A 17,887-nucleotide genomic window follows, 5' to 3' on the forward strand; every position below is an offset into this window, starting at 1 on the left:
GAGGAGGAGGAGGAGGAGGAGGAGGAGATTGGATTCATACCCCACCCTTCACTTGGAGTCTCAGAGCGGCTTACAAACTCCTTTCCCTTCCCCTCCCCACAACAGGCACCCTGTGAGGTAGGCGGGCTGAGAGAGCTCTGACACAAACTGCTCATGAGATAATAGCTCTGAGAGAACTTGTGACTGACCCAAGGTCACCCAGCTGGCTGCATGCAGAGGCGTGGGGGAATCAAACTTGGTTCTCCAGGTTAAAGAGTCTGCCGCTCTTAACCAGCTGGGAGTGTCGCTTTTCAGCCTCGGTTGACAAATTTGTTTAGGATGGCTCTGTTCCCCACAACCCATTCTGCCTTGTCAGGATAGAGGCAGCCAGGTTCTGTGGCAGACGCAACATCCAAGCGTGCTACACAGCAAACTTGGAAAACTCGTATACAGAACCACAGAGACAGATAAGTCAGGACCTTTGCAGCCCTTCCTTTCTACTCTCTGCTGATATCCTTTTGATGCAAGAGTCCAGTAGCAACTTAAAGGCGAACAAAATTTGTGGCAGGGGTGGAGCTTTCGCCCTTAAGGTGCTACCGGACTTGTGGCTCCTTGCTACATGCATATACGCAGCCCTGCCCATAATACCCCATTGCTTCTTAACCGCCAGGCGAGAGGCGAGCCAAGCTCCATCCGTCAGTCTCTCAGACCCACCTATCTGTCTTTCTGATCAATCCGCCCATCTGTTTAATCTATTCAACCTCCCCCGCGCTCTCCCTCACCCATCTGTCTGGGCCCTGTCTACATGTATAGTACAATCCAGGCATCTGTCTATAGAATCTGTCATGTCAAATTTGTCTGCCACTGGAACTCTAACACAACACACCGGCTCTGGCATTATGGCGAGTTAATGATGTGCAACAGGACACGCCGTTCGCCGGGACCCCGGGAAGACGGCAGGTCCCGGCGCTTCCAGTGGCTCCTGTTAAATCACTTATCTACAATTGTGCTGTGCAGCTGAAGAACCCCCAGAAAAAGGGGTCTAGAAAAAAAAGCAACTTTCTTCAACTAAAAAAAAAATACATAAGATAATCAGAAGAGCTCTGCTGGATCCAACCGATGGTCCATTTAGCCCAGCATCCCATCTTACATAGTAGCCAACCAATTCCTCTGGAAGGTCAATGAGGGGGCATAGAGGCCAAGGCCTTCCCCTGATAAAAACATCAGAACCTGCTGGACCAGACCAGTGAGGGTCCATCTAGTCCAGCATCCCATCTCACACAGTGACCAACCACTTCCTCTGGAGGTCTAAGAACAGGGCAGAGAGGCCAAGGCCTTCCCCTGATAAGAACATCAGAAGAGCCCTGCTGGACCAGACCTGTGTGGGACCATCTAGTCCAGCATCCCATCTCACACAGTGACCAACCACTTCCTCCGGAGGTCTAAGAACTGGGCATAGAGGCCAAGGCCTTCCCTTGATAAGAACATCAGAAGAGCCCTGCTGGATCAGACCAGTGAGGGTCCATCTAGTCCAGCATCCCGTCTCACACAGGGGCCAACCAGTTCCTCTGGAGGGCCAACAACAGGGCAGAAAGGCCGAGGCCTTCCCCTGAGAAGAACATCAGAAGAGCCCTGCTGGGTCAGACCAGGGAGGGTCCATCCAGTCCAGCATCCCGTCTCACACAGGGGCCAGCCAGTCCCTCTGGAGGGCCAACGACAGGGCAGAGGGGCCAAGGCCTTCCCCTGATAAGAACATCAGAAGAGCCCTGATGGATCAGACAAGTGAGGGTCCATCTAGTCCAGCATCTTGCCTCACACAGCGGCCAACCAGTTCCTCTGGAGGGCCAACAACAGGGCAGAGAGGCCGAGGCCTTCCCCTGATAACAACATCAAGAGCCCTTCTGGATCAGACCAGTGAGGGTCCATCTAGTCCTCAGTCCTGTCTCATACAGTGGCCAAACACTTCCTCTGGACAACCAACAACAGAGCACGGCGGCCTCCCCCTGATGTTGCCTTCTGGCACTGGAGTTCAGAGGCTGACTCCCTCTGACTGTGGAGGTTCCTTCTAATCATCAGGGCAAGTAGCCACTGACAGACCTCCCCTACCATCAATTTGCCTAACCCCCTTTTTAAAGCTATCAAACCCAGGAAATGAGAACTCCTTCTCGTCCAGACTTTAACCGTAACTCTGCCCTTGCAGGAAAAGCATTTAAGCTGTTCTGAAAACTGAACGCAAAAGAGGAGCCAAGTTGGGCCAAATGCAAACACAGCACATGTGCCCATGCACGCCCCCGCAGTTCAGTGTTACATTTAGTCATTCGCCTGGAACAAGCAGGGATCCCTCCCCCCACCCCGAAAAAATGACCAGGCCCAATGAGCGACACAGCGATCTGACCACTGCACTACACCAGGAAGGGCAACGCACAGGCAAAAAAACCTGGTGGCCTCTTCCAGAAAGCTTTATGGTCCCCCGTCACGGCTGCCTTCCTGGTAGGGGGAGCCAGAGGGTCCGTTTCTGACCATTCACCCCACGTGTGTGTGGCAGGGAGGGGGGGTACCATGGCAATGAGAAGTGAAATACACCTAAGCAGGGTGAGGCCGTTAAGAAAGGGAAAGGCCTAAAACCACCTTCTGGAACCCTTAGCAGGCACTAGCTAGATGTTCTGGCAGGCCTTTGGTTGAGGACAGCGACTGGGGCGGGGGGGGGAAATATTACATCTGGCACTCTCATATATTTCCCCATCCCTTGTGACCCCTCCCACCACATAGGCCGGGGAGCTGAAACTTTTTTCTTCTGCCATCTTAACTCATGGGATTCACTGGCACAGGAGGTGGCAGCGGCTACAAGCATGGACGGCTTCAAGAGGGAATTGGATCAACATATCGAGCAGAGGTCCATCGGTAGCTATTAGCCACAAGGTATAGATAGGATGTCACAGGCTGCAGCAAGGGATGCTCTGTATTCCTGGTGCTTGGGGGGGGGGACAACAGTGGGAGGGCTTCTAGTGTCCTGGCCCCGCTGCTGGACCTCCTGATGGCCCCTGGTGTTTTTGGCCACTGTGTGACACAGAGTGTTGGGCTGGATGGGCCACTGGTCTGATCCAACATTGGCTTCTCTTGTGTTCTTATCTATATATCTAATAGCCAAGTTGCCCCCTCCATGCGGATACCTAAATCCGCACATCGGGGGCACTTGGGGGGCAGGGAGATCTTCCTGCACACTTGGAACAGTCCCCAGGTGTGCAGAAAAATCTAAAAAGTTTAAAAAAACTGTACAGGGGATATTTAAATCCCCCCAAAAGTAAGCGTGTTACCTGCGCATGCGCAGAGAACGCTCTGGGAACTCTGCAGCGGCTGGGAGATGCTCAGGCCTCGCGGCCGGTGCCGGCGGGGGGGAATCGTCGGGCCTGGCAGCTTGGGGGCACTCCGGCCTCGCCGCCGGTGCCCGTGGGTGGGGGAATCAGCAGGCGGTGTGGGAGAAGGCTTACCTGCGGAGCTGCTTCTGCAGACCAGGAGCCTTCAGGAATACCCCCCTCCCACGCAACTATCATGGGTCCCACTTCTTGTGTTCTTTTTATCTACTGTCCTTCGTTTAGGGGTTTTTGATCTTTTTAATTTAGATTTTTTTTGTATACTACTCTGTTGCAAGCCGCCCTACCTGTAGGGAAGGGCAGCCTAGTAAATCTAATTTAATAATTAATTAATAATAGCTGCATGCAAGGTTACCTGAGGACTAGTAACTTGTTTTTATTTATTTAATTTCCTGCATGCTCCCCCTCCCCGCAGCGGACTCGAGGAGGCTTACAACATTTAAAAATACAATAAATACAATACAAATACATGGAAATCCAATAAATAAAACAACACAGCTAGTTAAAACATCAACCAATCCCTTGGAGAATTAAAAGAACTGCCAAGCGCCGTGGTTCGTAATGTCAACCAAAGGCCGCACAAAACGTTAAGTAGCCTCGCGTGCCTTGCAGAAGGCTGGAAGATTCCACAGGGCCATACTTTCCTGGGGAGCTGGTTCCAGAGAGAGGGGGCAGCCACTGAAAATGCCCTTGCCTTGGTGGTTGACATGCGGGCACCTGCGATGATGATTTAAGGAGGCGAGGGAGGGGTCATACTGGGAGAGGTGGGGGGGTAAGAAAACAGACATTCTGGAGAATACAAATTACTTCCACATGCGCAGGACTGAGAGAGACGCAGACAGGCAAGTTTCAGGGGGTGGTTGTCTTGCTCTGCCGTAAAAGAGCCAGATGCGAGTCCAATAGCACCTTAGGGACCAAAAAGATTTTCAGGGGATGAGCTTTGGAGGGTGACGAGAGGAGTTTTGACTTTCAAAAGCTCATGCCCCGAAAACCTTGTTAGTCTCTAAGGTGCAACTGAACTAGATCACGGGAGGTGGTTGTTCCGCTCTGATCTGCTATGGCCAGGCCTCACCTGGAGTCCTGCGTCCAGTTTTGGGCACCACATTTGAGGAAGGGTGTTGACAAGCTCGAGCGTGTCCAGAAGAGGGCAACCAGGATGGTGAGAGGGTTGGAGTCCATGTCTTACAAGGAAAGGCTGAAAGAGTCGGGTCTGTTTCGCCTGGGAAAGAGAAGGCTTAGAGGGGACATGATTGCAGTCTTCAAATATCTGAAGGGCTGTCACGTAGAAGATGAAGCGGATCTCTTCTCTCTTGCTCCGGATTGCAAGACTAGATCCAATGGGTGGAAATGACAAGGGAGTCGATACCGGCGGAATATCAGGAGAAACTTCCTGACTGTAAGAGTAGTTGAGCAGTGGAACAGACTGCCTCGGGAGGGGGTGGAGGCTCCTTCGCTGGATGTTTCCAAGCGGAGGCTGGACAACCATCTTTCAGGTATGTTGTGGGGCTATCGTTCGGCTACACTCCTGCAGAGTGCAGGGGGGGTTGGACTGGATGACCTGCAAGGTCCCTTCCAGCTCTTAACATTCTATGATTCCATGACTCTAGCTGTACAGGCAAGCAAGAGTGCCCTTGGACTCCCAGAACTGCCAGCCAAGAGCAGTGCAGCCCCGATGGAGTCCTAGGTTCCGATCCGCGTTTCCCAAACACTGCAAAAGGCAGGAGGAGGAAGAGGCTGCCCTATCCGGCTCTCCCCTAAAACATATCCATAAATTACTCTCGGTCCACAGAAACACTCTGTTGCAGAATTTTTTCCACGGTATTAAATTAGGCATGTAAATCTCAGATATCCTCTCCCGAAGATTCACGAGGTTGGGCTTTGAGGCCTGGGGAGGCGAACGCTGATTTAAGACCCAGAGAGCTTTACCGATGATTGGTGGCCCATTACGCTCCCATCGTCAGCACATTAGGGAGCATGCAGAGAGTGCGCTCCTAACCCCGCTCACGCTGTGGCTTTCATCACTCGCAATTGCATGTTTTGATATTTGCAAGGGCCCAGTGAAGTCGAGTTAGTCCTTTAAACTTTGCTAGCGTCGCCGAGAACACTGCCAGTGCTAAGAGCGGTCGTGGCCGTGAGGCACCCCAGGGTACGGCCCGACTCACACGCTATTGCCTGGTCCAGAAATAACAGTCTACGGGTGCCTTCAGACGGGCCATTTGAGCCGGTATACATGCCGGTTAGAAACGGACTACTTACGTGCGATCACACAGCCAACGTCTGCCTCCCGTCCCTAGCCGTTGCCAACCGGCTCAAACACCCTTTAAACCGGAGTATTTTGCTACCAGGTCCCCAAGTGGTGCTTTCCTGGTGTTCTGGTTGTAGCCGCATTTTCCTGACGTGTGATCACGCCTCTGCCAGTGTAGAGCCACTTCCACTCAGAAGCCCGAGGCTTCCACTTTTCATATATTTTTTTATGCGTAGGTGATATGCGCTTGGGCGAAGCTTTGCCCCGGCGTTAACAAAACCAAAGTTTAAACAATGCCTTGTTTAAGGCTTTAGACGACTCGGGGGGGGGGGGACACACACAGAACTTTCCCGGCTTTGCCTCTCTCCGCTCACCTCACGCAGTCTCAAGCTTCCATTGCTCGCGGTCCGAGCAGGCGAGCTGGCATCTAACAACCAGGAAGGAGGAGCCGCCCATACTGTACCAGCTGCTGACGGTGGGAATGAATGAGGCAGGCAAGGAGGCGGGAACTCGGGCTCCGCGACTTCTTGGAGTGCTCCTGTGAGAGCCTTCCTGCCAGTCCCCCTCCGGGAAGGGAGTGGGGGACCGCAGGGATTACACAGACTGTCCCGCCCTCCGCGTGCCGGCTAGATCCAAGCCGTCTGCTCCCAAGGGGGTCTCTGGAAGCGATGGGGCCAGTGGGGAGAGCTCCTCCGGGGAGAGGGCTTTCTTGCCTTGGATGTGCGTTTTGTTTGGGTCCCAGAGGATTCCCACACCCTGCCCTCCCCCCCTCCTCTGCTCTCGAGCTGCTGTGTGGACACCCGGGAGCGATGTGCTGCGCTGCGAGAGAGGGTGACGTGACCGTGCTTGTCCAGGATCAGATACAATCCGATTGGAACCGGAGCAGTTTAAACCACTCCGGCATGCCATCTGACCACACCCGATGATTAAATGAGCAGCCCCTCGAGCTCTCCTTCTCTTCCGGGCAGGCCCACAGCTACAATGGGGCATCTTGGGGCCCAGCCCCCTGACTTGCCCCCAAGGCCCCCCGACTTCCCATCCAACCCAGGCCCCCCAACTTCCAATTTTTTGTGTTATTTGTGGCACTCCCTGGGAAGGGTGGGTGCAAGGGTGTGTGCGGGGTGCCCTCAATTTATTTAAAGCCCCCCCAATTTAAAAATCCTGGCTACGGGCCTGCTTCCAGGGTGAATCCCCCCCCCCACCTTCCTTTCCCTTTTCGGAGCGGACCACGAAGCAGCATCCTCCCTGCATTGTTGTTACCACTAACCTCAGCCTCGCCCCAGAACTTGCAGAAGTCTGGGTCGAAGCCTGCCGTGAAGGCAATGCTGCCCTGCGGCTGGTTCTGAAGAGGAAGGGGGGAATTCATGGGAAGGAGACCACGGTACATGCCTGATTAGGAAGATTCAGGAGGGTAGCCAGGCTGGTCTGAAGCAACTGAATGAGGTTTGACTCCAGTGACACCTTTACGACCAACAAAGCTGAATTCTGGCTATAAGCTTTCGTGTGCATGCACAATTCTTCAGACAGGAGGAGGAGGACATTGGATTTATACCCCGCCCTTCACTACCCAAAGGTGTCTCAGAGCGGCTTACAGACTCCTTTTCCCTTCCCCTCCCCACAACAGACACCCTGGGAGGCCGGTGGGGCTGAGAGAGTTCTGACAGAGGCTGCTCTTTTTCAAGGACAGCTCTTATCAGAACTACGGCTTGCCCAAGGTCATCCAGCCAGGTGCAAGTGGAGGAGTGGGGAATCAAACCCGGTTTTCCCAGATTAGAGTCCGTGCACTTAACCACCACACCAAACACTACACCAAAAGAGCCAGAGTCCAGGAGCACCTTAAAGACGAAAAAAAAAGCAGGAGCTTTCGTGAGTCACTGCTCACTTCTACCTGAAGAAGTAACCAGTATCTAAAGAAGGGAGCCGTGACTCACCAAAGCTCCTCCCCTGCCACAAATTTTGTTCGTCTTTAAGGTGCTCCTGGATTCTTGCTCTTTTCTAGTGCCATGGACAGACTAACGTGGCTACCCATCTTCTTGATCCACTGCTTCAGATACTTTGGCAAGTATCCAGCCTGCCTTTGCAGAAGAGGGTGCAGCAGTTCTGACTGATTTCCTCCCCCCCAAAAAAAATAGCAGAATCCTATTTGCCTCCTGGGCAGTTCCTGAGGGTCTGCTAACCCTCTCCACCCAAGAATAAAAATTCAGGGGAGAGTTCAGGGATCTTCAGCAGGAGGGGGATGCAGTAAAGGCCCCCTCCACAAGGGCTGTGGGTGGTTGGAAGCAGTGTTCCCTCTAAGCTGAGTCAGTGTGAGCTGGCTCACAGTTTTTTAGCCTCCGGCTCACACATTTTTTTCCTTAGCTCAGGAAGGATGGGGCTCCAGAGCACACTAATTTACACAGCGGCCAAATCGCTCGCTCACAACTTTAATGCCGGTAGCTCACAAAGCAGGATTTTTGCTCAGGAGACTCCCACAGCTTAGAGGGAGCGCTGGTTGGACGCATGCCATTCCGTGCTACTTGCGTGTTGCTTTTCACAGCTGGTCGTGTTCGACTGTGGCTTTAATGGCCAGCCACCCTCAAAGCGGGGCTCTGAAGAGGCGGCACAGAAATATTCTGAATCAATAAATTAGATCGCCAACAAGCCAATGTCACGGCTAGGCAAAAACCAGGCTTTTCGTCTCTAAGGCGCAACCCAGCTAGTCACGCTGGCTTCTTTCTCTACCTTGGGGGATGGGGGACGGGGACGAAGTAACAAAACTAAAATAACATGGGGCATGAGCATAGCTGAAGACTGCCGAGAGAGAGTCCCCTGCCTACGGGAAACTGAACCCCCGTGGAAGGCACGGACAAGACGAAATAACTAAGCAGCTGATTAACAAAAGCAAAACGGAGCACAGAGACGGCCAACCTCGGCTGCACTAAAGTGACAAACTCCAGTTGTGGGGCGGGGTTGCCTGGGGACTTTCTAATCTCCCTTAGCAACCAACACCACCTCTACGACTCTTTTAAGCGGCAAGCCTGTGTCTTCTATTAATGTGGCCACTCACTGTACACAACGTGTGAGGGTCTTCTGGACGGATCCCTCTTTCATTGGGGGCTGGAATGGGGATCAGTACCCCTCCACTTGGAATGGCAGAGTGTTGGGGTTTGATAGTGAGATATTGAAAAAATGGTATCTAGCAGAGATAAGATAGCCCAGCAGAGCCTGAGTAAAATAATTCAGACTCAGAGTCCATGTGTGATTAAAATGTAAAGTTTTTACTAAATTCTATCATGGGAAGGGTAACTGGGATGAAAATAATAACGGAGCTAAATAGGCTACATCCTTACTCTACAAAGACAAGACTAGAAGGGAGCAATAATGGCTACTCTTACTTCTTCTTGAGAACAGCAAACAAAGATGGGAAGAGGAGCCATAAAATGCGTAAACACTTTGACACTTTCGTCCCAATCAAACTCCTAGATCAGGGAGAAAATACCCGGGCTTCTTACAGCTAAAGAACATTGGTTACATGAGAAACATGTGACTTCCTGTGAGTAACAGGAACAAACATTTAACCCCAGATATACTGAGTGTTTTCAACTTGTAATACCCAACACAGAGCCTTTGCAGTTTCGTTTTCCACACTGCCCCGTCTCTACCACCGCTCCGGGCAGCACAGGGCTCTTGACCGGCCTCTCGTGTTCTGCCCCAAGATGCTCTCCAGCGTCCCTACTCAAATGGATTCCCAGCACCATCTGGAAGTTTATTCATGGGATTCGATTTTTAAACTGCCCTTCCTTGTGGAGCAGGGCTCGGGGCGGTGCACGTCAATATAAAAACATATACACAGATACATTTATTCTTTTAACATTTATTCTTCTTTATTAATTCGATTTATATACTGCCCTCCCTGTAAACGGGCTCAATACACACACACAAACAATCATTTTTAAAAGGAGAGCCAGTTTGGTGTAGGGGTTAAGTGCGCGGACTCTAATCTGGGAGAACCAGGTTTGATTCCCCACTCCTCCACTTGCACCTGCTGGATGACCTTGGGCAAGCCGTAGTTCTGTCAGAGCTGTTCTTGAAAAAGAGCAGTTTCTGTCAAGAGCTCTTTCAGCCCCACCTACCTCACAGGGTGTCTGTTGTGGGGAGGGGAAGGGAAAGGAGTTTGTCAGCCACTCTGAGACACCTTTGGGTAATGAAGGGCGGGGTAGAAATCCAATCTCTTCTCTTCTTCTACTACTGCATATATGAGTTTGATCTGGAGCCATCCTCCCTGAGCGAAGACAAAAATTTGTGAGCTGGAGGCTAAAAGCCTGTGAGCTAGCTCACACTAACTCAGCTTAGAGGGAACATTGCACTGGGTGGCACTTTCTACTTCCCACCGGCGTAGCAGCACAGCCCCCTCCTACTCTCGCAAATGCTTTTCTCCGGGTCTAAAAAAAAAAGTGTCGGACTGGGTGGGCCTTTGGCCTGATCCAACATTGGCATCTCTTATGTTTTTATGTTAACCTCACGATTGATAGACCTTGAGAGTCTCCAGTCTAAGTAAGAAACAGGGGACTCCGGCAGGGCACAGACGGATGGCGGCCGATCAAGCCTTTTCCCTTATCTGTGGGGATCGCCAGACTTGCACACGGAGGACGCGTTTCCTCGCTCAAGCCCCAGCTAAAGAGAGCAAATGGGTCCCCAGCATATTGAGGCCTTGTTCAAACGTCACCCTTATGATAACAAGGGGGTGTGTGTTCCTTCCTCCCCCCCCCACCTTTGGCGGATGATTATTAATGCATTTCTCAGCGCCCAGTCCATCCCTCTAAATGAGACCCACCACGGCAGCCCGGGCAAGGAGGAAGCGTGATAAATGCCGCCCGCCCCCCACCACACACACACACCCCACTTGCTCGGCGGGAGCCGCCAGGGGTTTCCATTCTAACAAGCTTCAGATGTAAGATGACTGGAATAACAAAGTATGAATTTTTATGAGTCTAATAAATCACTTCACTTTTCCTGCTCTTCATCGTTTTCGGCACTTCAAATGCCAGCGGGGGGGGGGGGGACAGGACTGTAATCAGACGGCCTCGCGGAACTCCGTGCCAAAGACCAGCCGGCTGCCGGGAGACGGAAGCCAGACGTGGGCCTTCCTCCCGGCGTCTGGCGTAAAAAGGGGAGAGCTGAGTTTCAGCTGGGGAGGGACGGAGAAGCATGCTTAAGAATGAGGGGGAAATGAACTTTTCAGAAAATTCTGCATCCCACCCCCACCCCATGTTGAAGACCATGCTACTTTTTTCACAGGCTCCAAAAGCTGTATGAACTCTCTCGCGGTGTTTTTCAAACTATTCCAAACCAAGAGAATCCCCATTTGGATTCAATCCCCCCCCCCCCTCAAAGCACTCTCCGTGCACAGCTGCCTGGCATGCTCTAGAACAGGGGTGTCGAACCCATTTGTTATGAGGGCCGGATCTGAAATAAATGAGACCTCCTTGGGCCGGGCCCTGTGTGTCATAAAATGTAATGCCAGGTAGCGGAAGTATAAACTTTATAAGGGACACAGATAAAGGGTGGGGTTTTTTACATTTAATATAAAAACATGCTTAAAACATTAGCACTCTTGCAATATTTTGTTTATTTAACAGTGTCTGATAACTGACACCTCTTGCTCTGAATTAAAGAAGAAGAAGAAGAAGAGGAGGAGGAGGAGGAGGAGATTGGATTTATACCCCGTCCTTCAAAGGAGTCTCAGAGCGGCTCACAAACGCCTTTCCCTTCCCCTTCCCACAACAGACACCCTGTGAGGTAGGTGGGGCTGAGAGAGCTCTGACAGAAACGGTTCTTTTACAAGAACAGCTCTTATCAGAGCTTTTTCAAGAACAGCTCTTATCAGCTCTTATCAGAGCTACAGCTTGCCCAAGGTCATCCAGCCAGGTGCAAGTGGAGGAGTGGGGACTCAACCCGGTTCTCCCAGATTAGAGTCCGCGCACTTAACCACAACACCAGACTGGCTCAAAATGTCTGCACTGTTGCACTCTTGAGTATGCTGTTCAGGTGTGTGTATCTGTAAGCTGCAAACCTACGATGATGCAGCAGCAGCAGAACTGGAAGAAGAAGCAGAAGACAGCCAGTTCCACTGCGGGCCTGATAGGAGCCCTCCGAGGGCTTAATCCGGCCCCCGGGCCACATGTTTAACAACTAGAAAACTACTCTACCTTAGAACTAGACAGCAAAGGAATGGGACCCCCACACACACACACACACTGCCTTTCATCTCCTGTTTGCCCCTCCCTCCCGGCCCGTTCGAATGAGGTGGTTGGATGTGACTCATGGTTACCTGCACAGACAGATACCTGCACAGACAGGTGGTCTGCAGCAGTGGTTCGCCATCTTTTTGGTACGGTGGCCCACAAATCCAAATTTACTCGGTATGGCGACTCATCCTGGGCTGACCCAAGGTTTTTTGGCACCCCAGGCAAACTGCGACCTCGGCACCCATCCAGTTCTGAATTCTGTTTTCTACAGTGGTGAACCAGATGTTTTCGAGAAACCAACAGACACGGCACAAAGGGCACAGTTCCACACCCCACACACTATAAACCCCAAGCAAGCGGCATCGCACAATACCCAGCCTGAGCACATGGAGGTGACCTCCCAGCCCTCGACCACCCCCTCCTTCTCCATTAAAGGTAAAGACTCCCTTACTCAAAACCCAGTCGAGTCCGACTCTAGGGTTGCGGTGCTCATCTCCGTTTCCAAGCCGGAGAGCCAGCGCTGTCCGAAGTCGTTTCCGTGGCCATGTGGCTGGTATGACTAGATGCCAAGGCGCACGGAACGCTGTTACCTTCCCACCGAAGCGGTACCTATTTATCTGCTTGCGATTTCTTGCTTTTGAACTGCTGGGTTGGCAGGAGCTGGGGCCAGAGACAGGCGCTCGCTCCGTCACGCGGCACTCGGGTCTCGAACTGCTGAACTACCGACCTTCTGGTCTGCAGTTCAGCGTCTTAACCACTTGAGCCACCGCGGCCCCTCTTCTCCATTACTCCCTCTCCAATCCCCCAAAAGGCTCTAAGAACCTCACTCTAGTAACCATCAGGACATGTTTGACAACATGTATATGCAGCGTGTGTGTGTGGGGGGGGGAAATGTATGAAATGGAAGATACTGTTTCCAGGGTCAGATGATGGTTTCCCAAACACAACAGAGAGCAGCAGAAGGGTTGTTGGGAATGGGATTCTTTTAAGTTAGTCAGCAGAGTATTAAGAGACTGAGTCCATGGTGTGTATTAAAATATAAAAGTTTACTACAAACCTAACATGGGAAAAAGGTACACAGGATATGAAAATAACAAAGAGCTATTATGCCTACATCCTTGCAGCTAGAAGGTAAAACGGGAAGAGACAAATGGCGTCTCCTTCTCTAGTCAGAACAAAGAACGGGAAGAGAAGCCACAAAATGCTAATACTTGACACCTGGGTTTCCAATCAGAGTAGCACTAGTTCCAAAGTTCCCGGGCAACCTATTGTCTAAACAGATTGGTTACAAACAAACATGTGACTTAACAAACATCATTAACCCTGTAAACACTGAAGTGTTTTTAACTTGTCATACCCAACAAGGGGCCACATCAGGAAGGGCTGGCCCGCAACCCACCTGCAGAGGCCTCGTGACCCACAGGCTGGGAAACCCTGGTCTCCGGGACGAAGAGGAAATTTTTCAGCTTCTGGCCCCCACTTGTGTCACAAGCCAAGCCACTCTGAAAAATCCCTTGATTTGCAAATGCCTCAGTTGCACTCACACACACACAACCCCAAATGACACACCACCATGGGGAAACCTCTCCCACAAGGAAACTGAGGGTCACCCAACAGATCACCCTGTTTAGAGTGTGCAGTGGAGCTCATCAAATCTTGGTTCCGTGGACATGAGCAAAGCACAGAAGCATCCCAGATTTTCTTAAGGGGGGGCGGAGCAGCATACAGATGCCACAAAGACCTGTCAACCTACCTTGTCCTAAGCCTCTGAATCCCAGAGCCAGGAGGCAACATCAGGGGAAGGCCTCAGCCTCTCTGCCCTGTTCTTGGCTGTCCAGAGGAACTGGTTGGCCAACGTGTGAGATGGGATGCTGGACTAGAGGGACCCTCACTGGTCTGATCCCGCAGGGCTCTGTTGAGGTTCTTATGAAGGCCTTGGCCTCTCTGCCCTGTTGCTGGCCCTCCAGAGGAACTGGCTGGCCATTGTGTGAGACGGGAGGCTGGACTAGATGGACCCTCACTGGTCTGATCCAGCAGGGCTCTGTTGAGGTTCTTATGAAGGCCTCGGCCTCTGTGCCCTGTTATTGGCTGTCCAGAAGAACTGGTTGGCCACCGTGTGACAGAAGATGCTGGACTAGATGGGCCACTGGTCTGATCCAGCGGGGCTCTTCTAATGTGCTTATGACGGCCTCAGCCTCTCTGCCCTGTTGTTGGCTCTCTAGAGGAACTGGTTGGCCCCTGTGTGAGACGGGATGCTGGACTAGATGGACCCTCACTGGTCTGACCCAGCAGGGCTCTTCTGATGTCCTCATCAGGGGAAGGACTTGGCCTCTATGCCCTGGTGTTGTCCTTCCAGAGGAACTGATTGGTCACTGTGTGAGACAGGATGCTGGACTTGATGCACTATTGGTCTGATCCATCAGGGCTCTTCTGATGGGTTTATGTTCTTATTGCCATCTGGCAGGGAAACGGGCCCGAGGGAATAATTTTGGGATCCAGGGGTATACCATGCAATACAACCATACAGTACAATCAACTGGATTACCCATTTTTAAAAAGGTTTTTAACTTTTGCACATGACCAAAAAAGGGTCCTTAAAATATCTATCTGCCTGCCTTTCTCCTGCACATCTCGGGAGCCAAACAGGGTGGCGTTCCTGCTACCACGCCCCACGTGAGCAGAGAGCCTCCCCCCAGAACAAAGCCTCCCTGCTGCCGTCCTGCCCACGCCAGTCCTCTCCTCCTCCCGCTCGGGCCATTTCCCAGCAGGTCTGAAGTCCGGAGCTGGCCACAAAGTCTCCACACCTGGGTTCGGGCGCTGCCGGTTCAACCCCGTAAATCCATCCAAGGCGTTTTTCGCCTCTGACCACTTTTCATTTGCTTCCCCCGGCAGCGCACTGAATCAGGGAGGGAATTCATCTTTGACAAACATTTACCGATTATCAAATCACAACCGCAGCCCCAGACAAGGGCAATAAGTCACTTTAAACAGCCGCCCCAACCGCACTCTGAAGAGTTTGGGCAGCCCGCGATGACAAATAACTCCTGTCAACACCGCATGTTCCCCTCGCACGCGGAACCCTTGTTCTCCCTTGTTCCACGCTACCTAGTGTTTAATGACAGCGCTGTCAGACGAAGACAGAGCCCTCTGCGTCTGCGGACTGTCAACGCCCTATTAGAGGGAAGATTGAGACCCTACTCTTCTTAAACTCACTCAAGCAACACAACCTGCTAGTTTTTATAATTATTGTTCGAGAGCCATCGATCGCGGGCTGACATCTAACCTATCTGTATGAAATGGGAGTAGTTTGCTGGGTGACAGTTGCTATAGATTACGGGAGGTGGGGGTCCTCCCCCCCTTCTCCAACCCCCCCCCTTGCACGGCAAAGTCAAACGCGAAGCAAAAAAAAGGGGGCAAGAGAGAGCGCCGGTATTTCCAGACACGCACTTTCCGAGATGTGCAGTGATCCAAACCTCATATGGACAAGAAAAAACCTACAAAACGAGAGTCGCCCAACAGCTGCTCGCGATTTGCTAAGACGAAAGTTCTCACAAGTCAGAGGCAGGGGGCCGGGACTCAGTGGAAGAGCCTCTGCTTGGCGTGCAGGAAGTCCCAGGTTCGATCCCTGGTGGCAACTCTGATTTAAAAAGGACCAGGCAGCAGGTGATGTGAAAGACCTCTGCCTGAGACCCTGGAGAGCGGCTGCCAGTCTGAGTAGACAATACTGACCTTGACAGCAGCTTCATGCATTCAGGTGTGTGTTCACAAGCCCCCTCCAGAAAACAGACTTCTGCCTAACTGAGTGGGAGAAATACAGGGCTTGCAAGGCCGAATTGGTCAGGTTGGCCTTTGAAGGGTAATCCACATGTTTGGGCTGTTTTGATTAGTGGTACGGTGCTAGCCACATATTTTAGCAGTTTAATATTTTAATGTTAATATTCTACATTAACTTTTTAAAAATCTAATTAATAAAGAGGTGTGGTGTGGCGAGCATCAGGAACAATCAGGAAAAGTGATTTAAATATAAAGCATAACAAAACAATTATAGAAGTGTATTACTTATAATCGCTTATTGCTAGCAATTATGGCCAATCCATCAGGAAAGGTGTTGGAATTGCAAGTTGCTTACACTTCAGTCATTACAGAGTTAAATGTTGTTTGTTAGGAAACAGGATGTTACGTTCCATAATGTATTCAACAGCGGGAAAGTTTGTGGGAGTTGTTTACCCTAATGAAGTGACCTGTAACCTTTGTATTGGTCAACTAACAACTTGTTTGTGGAAATGCTTTGATCTAGCATTAATATATTCACAAGGTTTATGGCCCTTTGTGTGAACCAAAGAGTTAGTTCTCTTCTAGAAGCCGAGACAGATAGAAAGATGTAGCTGTTAGCATTTATTACTGAGAGTAACTAAGTATGTGACCTTTTTATTTTATTTCTTTTATCCAAAGTACCACACCCATGTTTTATTTTGTTTTATAGTAAAGATATTTTTTTACTAAGTGTGTGCTCTTGTGTTTGCAATACAACCATAGTCCCTGAATCAAAGAATCCCAATGAAAGGAAAGGAAAGGAAAGGAAAGGAAAGGAAAGGAAAGGAAAGGAAAGGAAAGGGCAACAAGCATTAACCACCAAAAGCTATCCCAGTCTCCCAGAGATTCTGGGCTGCTCCAAGATAAGAGGGGGGCATACAACATGGCCCCAGCCCACAGGTGCCAGTCACAATGAGCCCCCCTTTAAACTGTCTGCATCTTCAGTTTAGGGGGCAGCTACAGGCAGCTCTCAGTTCCGCTCAGGACATATGACGGTTCCCTTCAGGTCTGGACTGCTGTTCTACAGCACTTGCTACCCAGAGCGTTTGCATGTTTCCACCTTGCAGCTTCGACCAGCTGATCCTCACCTGCGCCTCCCTCCTGCTTCCAGTTTGGTGTCGTGGTGAAGTGCGCGGACTCTAATCTGGCAGAACCGGGTTTGATTCCCCACGCCTCCACTTGCACCCGCTGGATGACCTCGGGCAAGCCACAGTTCTGTCAGAGCTCTTCTTGAAAACGAGCAGTTTCTGTCAAGAGCTCTCTCAGCCCCACCCACCTCACAGGGTGTCTGTCTGTTGTGGGGAGGGGAAGGGAAAGGAGTTTGTGAGCCACTCTGAGACTCCTTTGGGTAGTGAAGGGCGGGGTATAAATCTAGTCTCCTCCTCTTCTTCTTCTTCCCTGGCTGACCGTTCAGGATCCTGCCCCCCCCGGCACCTGGCAGAACTGACTGGTGATGCATCATCTCCACTGTGGAGCAAGGCTTTAGAACAATGAGGAATGGGTGTCAGATATGATGCCATCGTGGCTAGCTCGGGCAGACTTTTTCATAGCACCACAGAGCAGGAAGGGGCCATGAAGGCCATCTAGTCCAACCCCCTGCTCAGTGCAGGATCAGCCCAGAGCATCCCTGACGAGTGTTTGTCCAGCCGCTGCTTGAAGACTGCCAGTGAGGGGGAGCTCACCACCTCCCCAGGCAGCTGATTCCACTGTTGAACAATTCTTACTTTTTCTAGGTTCATGTGAAATATTTGGGGGACAGAACTCTTGCATTGTATCTGCATTTGTATCGTACCTTTCCCTCAACAACCCTGCGAGGCTGGCCAGGCGGAGCATTTTTGCCGGGCCCGAGGTCACCCAGCGAGCTTCCATGGAAGAAGTGGGGATTCGAACCTGGGTCTCCCAGGACGCTCTGTTCAGCATGTCACGCAACGGATGACCAACACCAGGGTTGGGGTCATGCCTTGCTTTTGAACGCAACACGGCTTGAAGCGGCACGGCAATTAACATCCACGCACGCACACATCCTGCCCACCTCGCATGGTGCTCACGGATGCTCGTGTAGGTAGTTCTTCCGCTCTGTCCTTACAACCGCCTTGAAAAGCAGAGAGGGACAAACCGGCCCAAGCCACACGGCAAGTTTCAAGGCTCAGCAGGGATTGGAACTCAGGTCCGGCATTCTGTCCATCAGTACGCACAAGCTCACACATGGAAGTGTCCAATGAAGAAGCCACTGGTTTTGTGGTGCCCTCGTA

General features: G+C 51.4%; 1 protein-coding gene across 1 annotated transcript in view; it reads right to left on the reverse strand.

The window, feature by feature from the left end:
* The window catches only part of ZC3H3 (zinc finger CCCH-type containing 3), a gene marked incomplete at its 5' end in the record, with an annotated part of 348,088 nt that extends 337,326 nt beyond the window's left edge, over positions 1-10,762 (reverse strand). Inside the window, 3 exons of the mRNA XM_015418106.1 lie at positions 3,991-4,105; positions 6,863-6,937; positions 10,655-10,762. Of these exons, the coding sequence (XP_015273592.1) occupies positions 3,991-4,105; positions 6,863-6,937; positions 10,655-10,762 (298 nt within the window). The remainder of the gene's footprint in view (positions 1-3,990; positions 4,106-6,862; positions 6,938-10,654) is intronic.
* Between the last annotated feature and the right edge of the window lie 7,125 nt (positions 10,763-17,887).

The sequence above is a fragment of the Gekko japonicus genome, unplaced genomic scaffold (assembly GCF_001447785.1).
Source record: "Gekko japonicus isolate JY-2015 unplaced genomic scaffold, Gekko_japonicus_V1.1 scaffold1481, whole genome shotgun sequence".
In the NCBI taxonomy this organism is placed as follows: Eukaryota; Metazoa; Chordata; class Lepidosauria; order Squamata; family Gekkonidae; genus Gekko; species Gekko japonicus.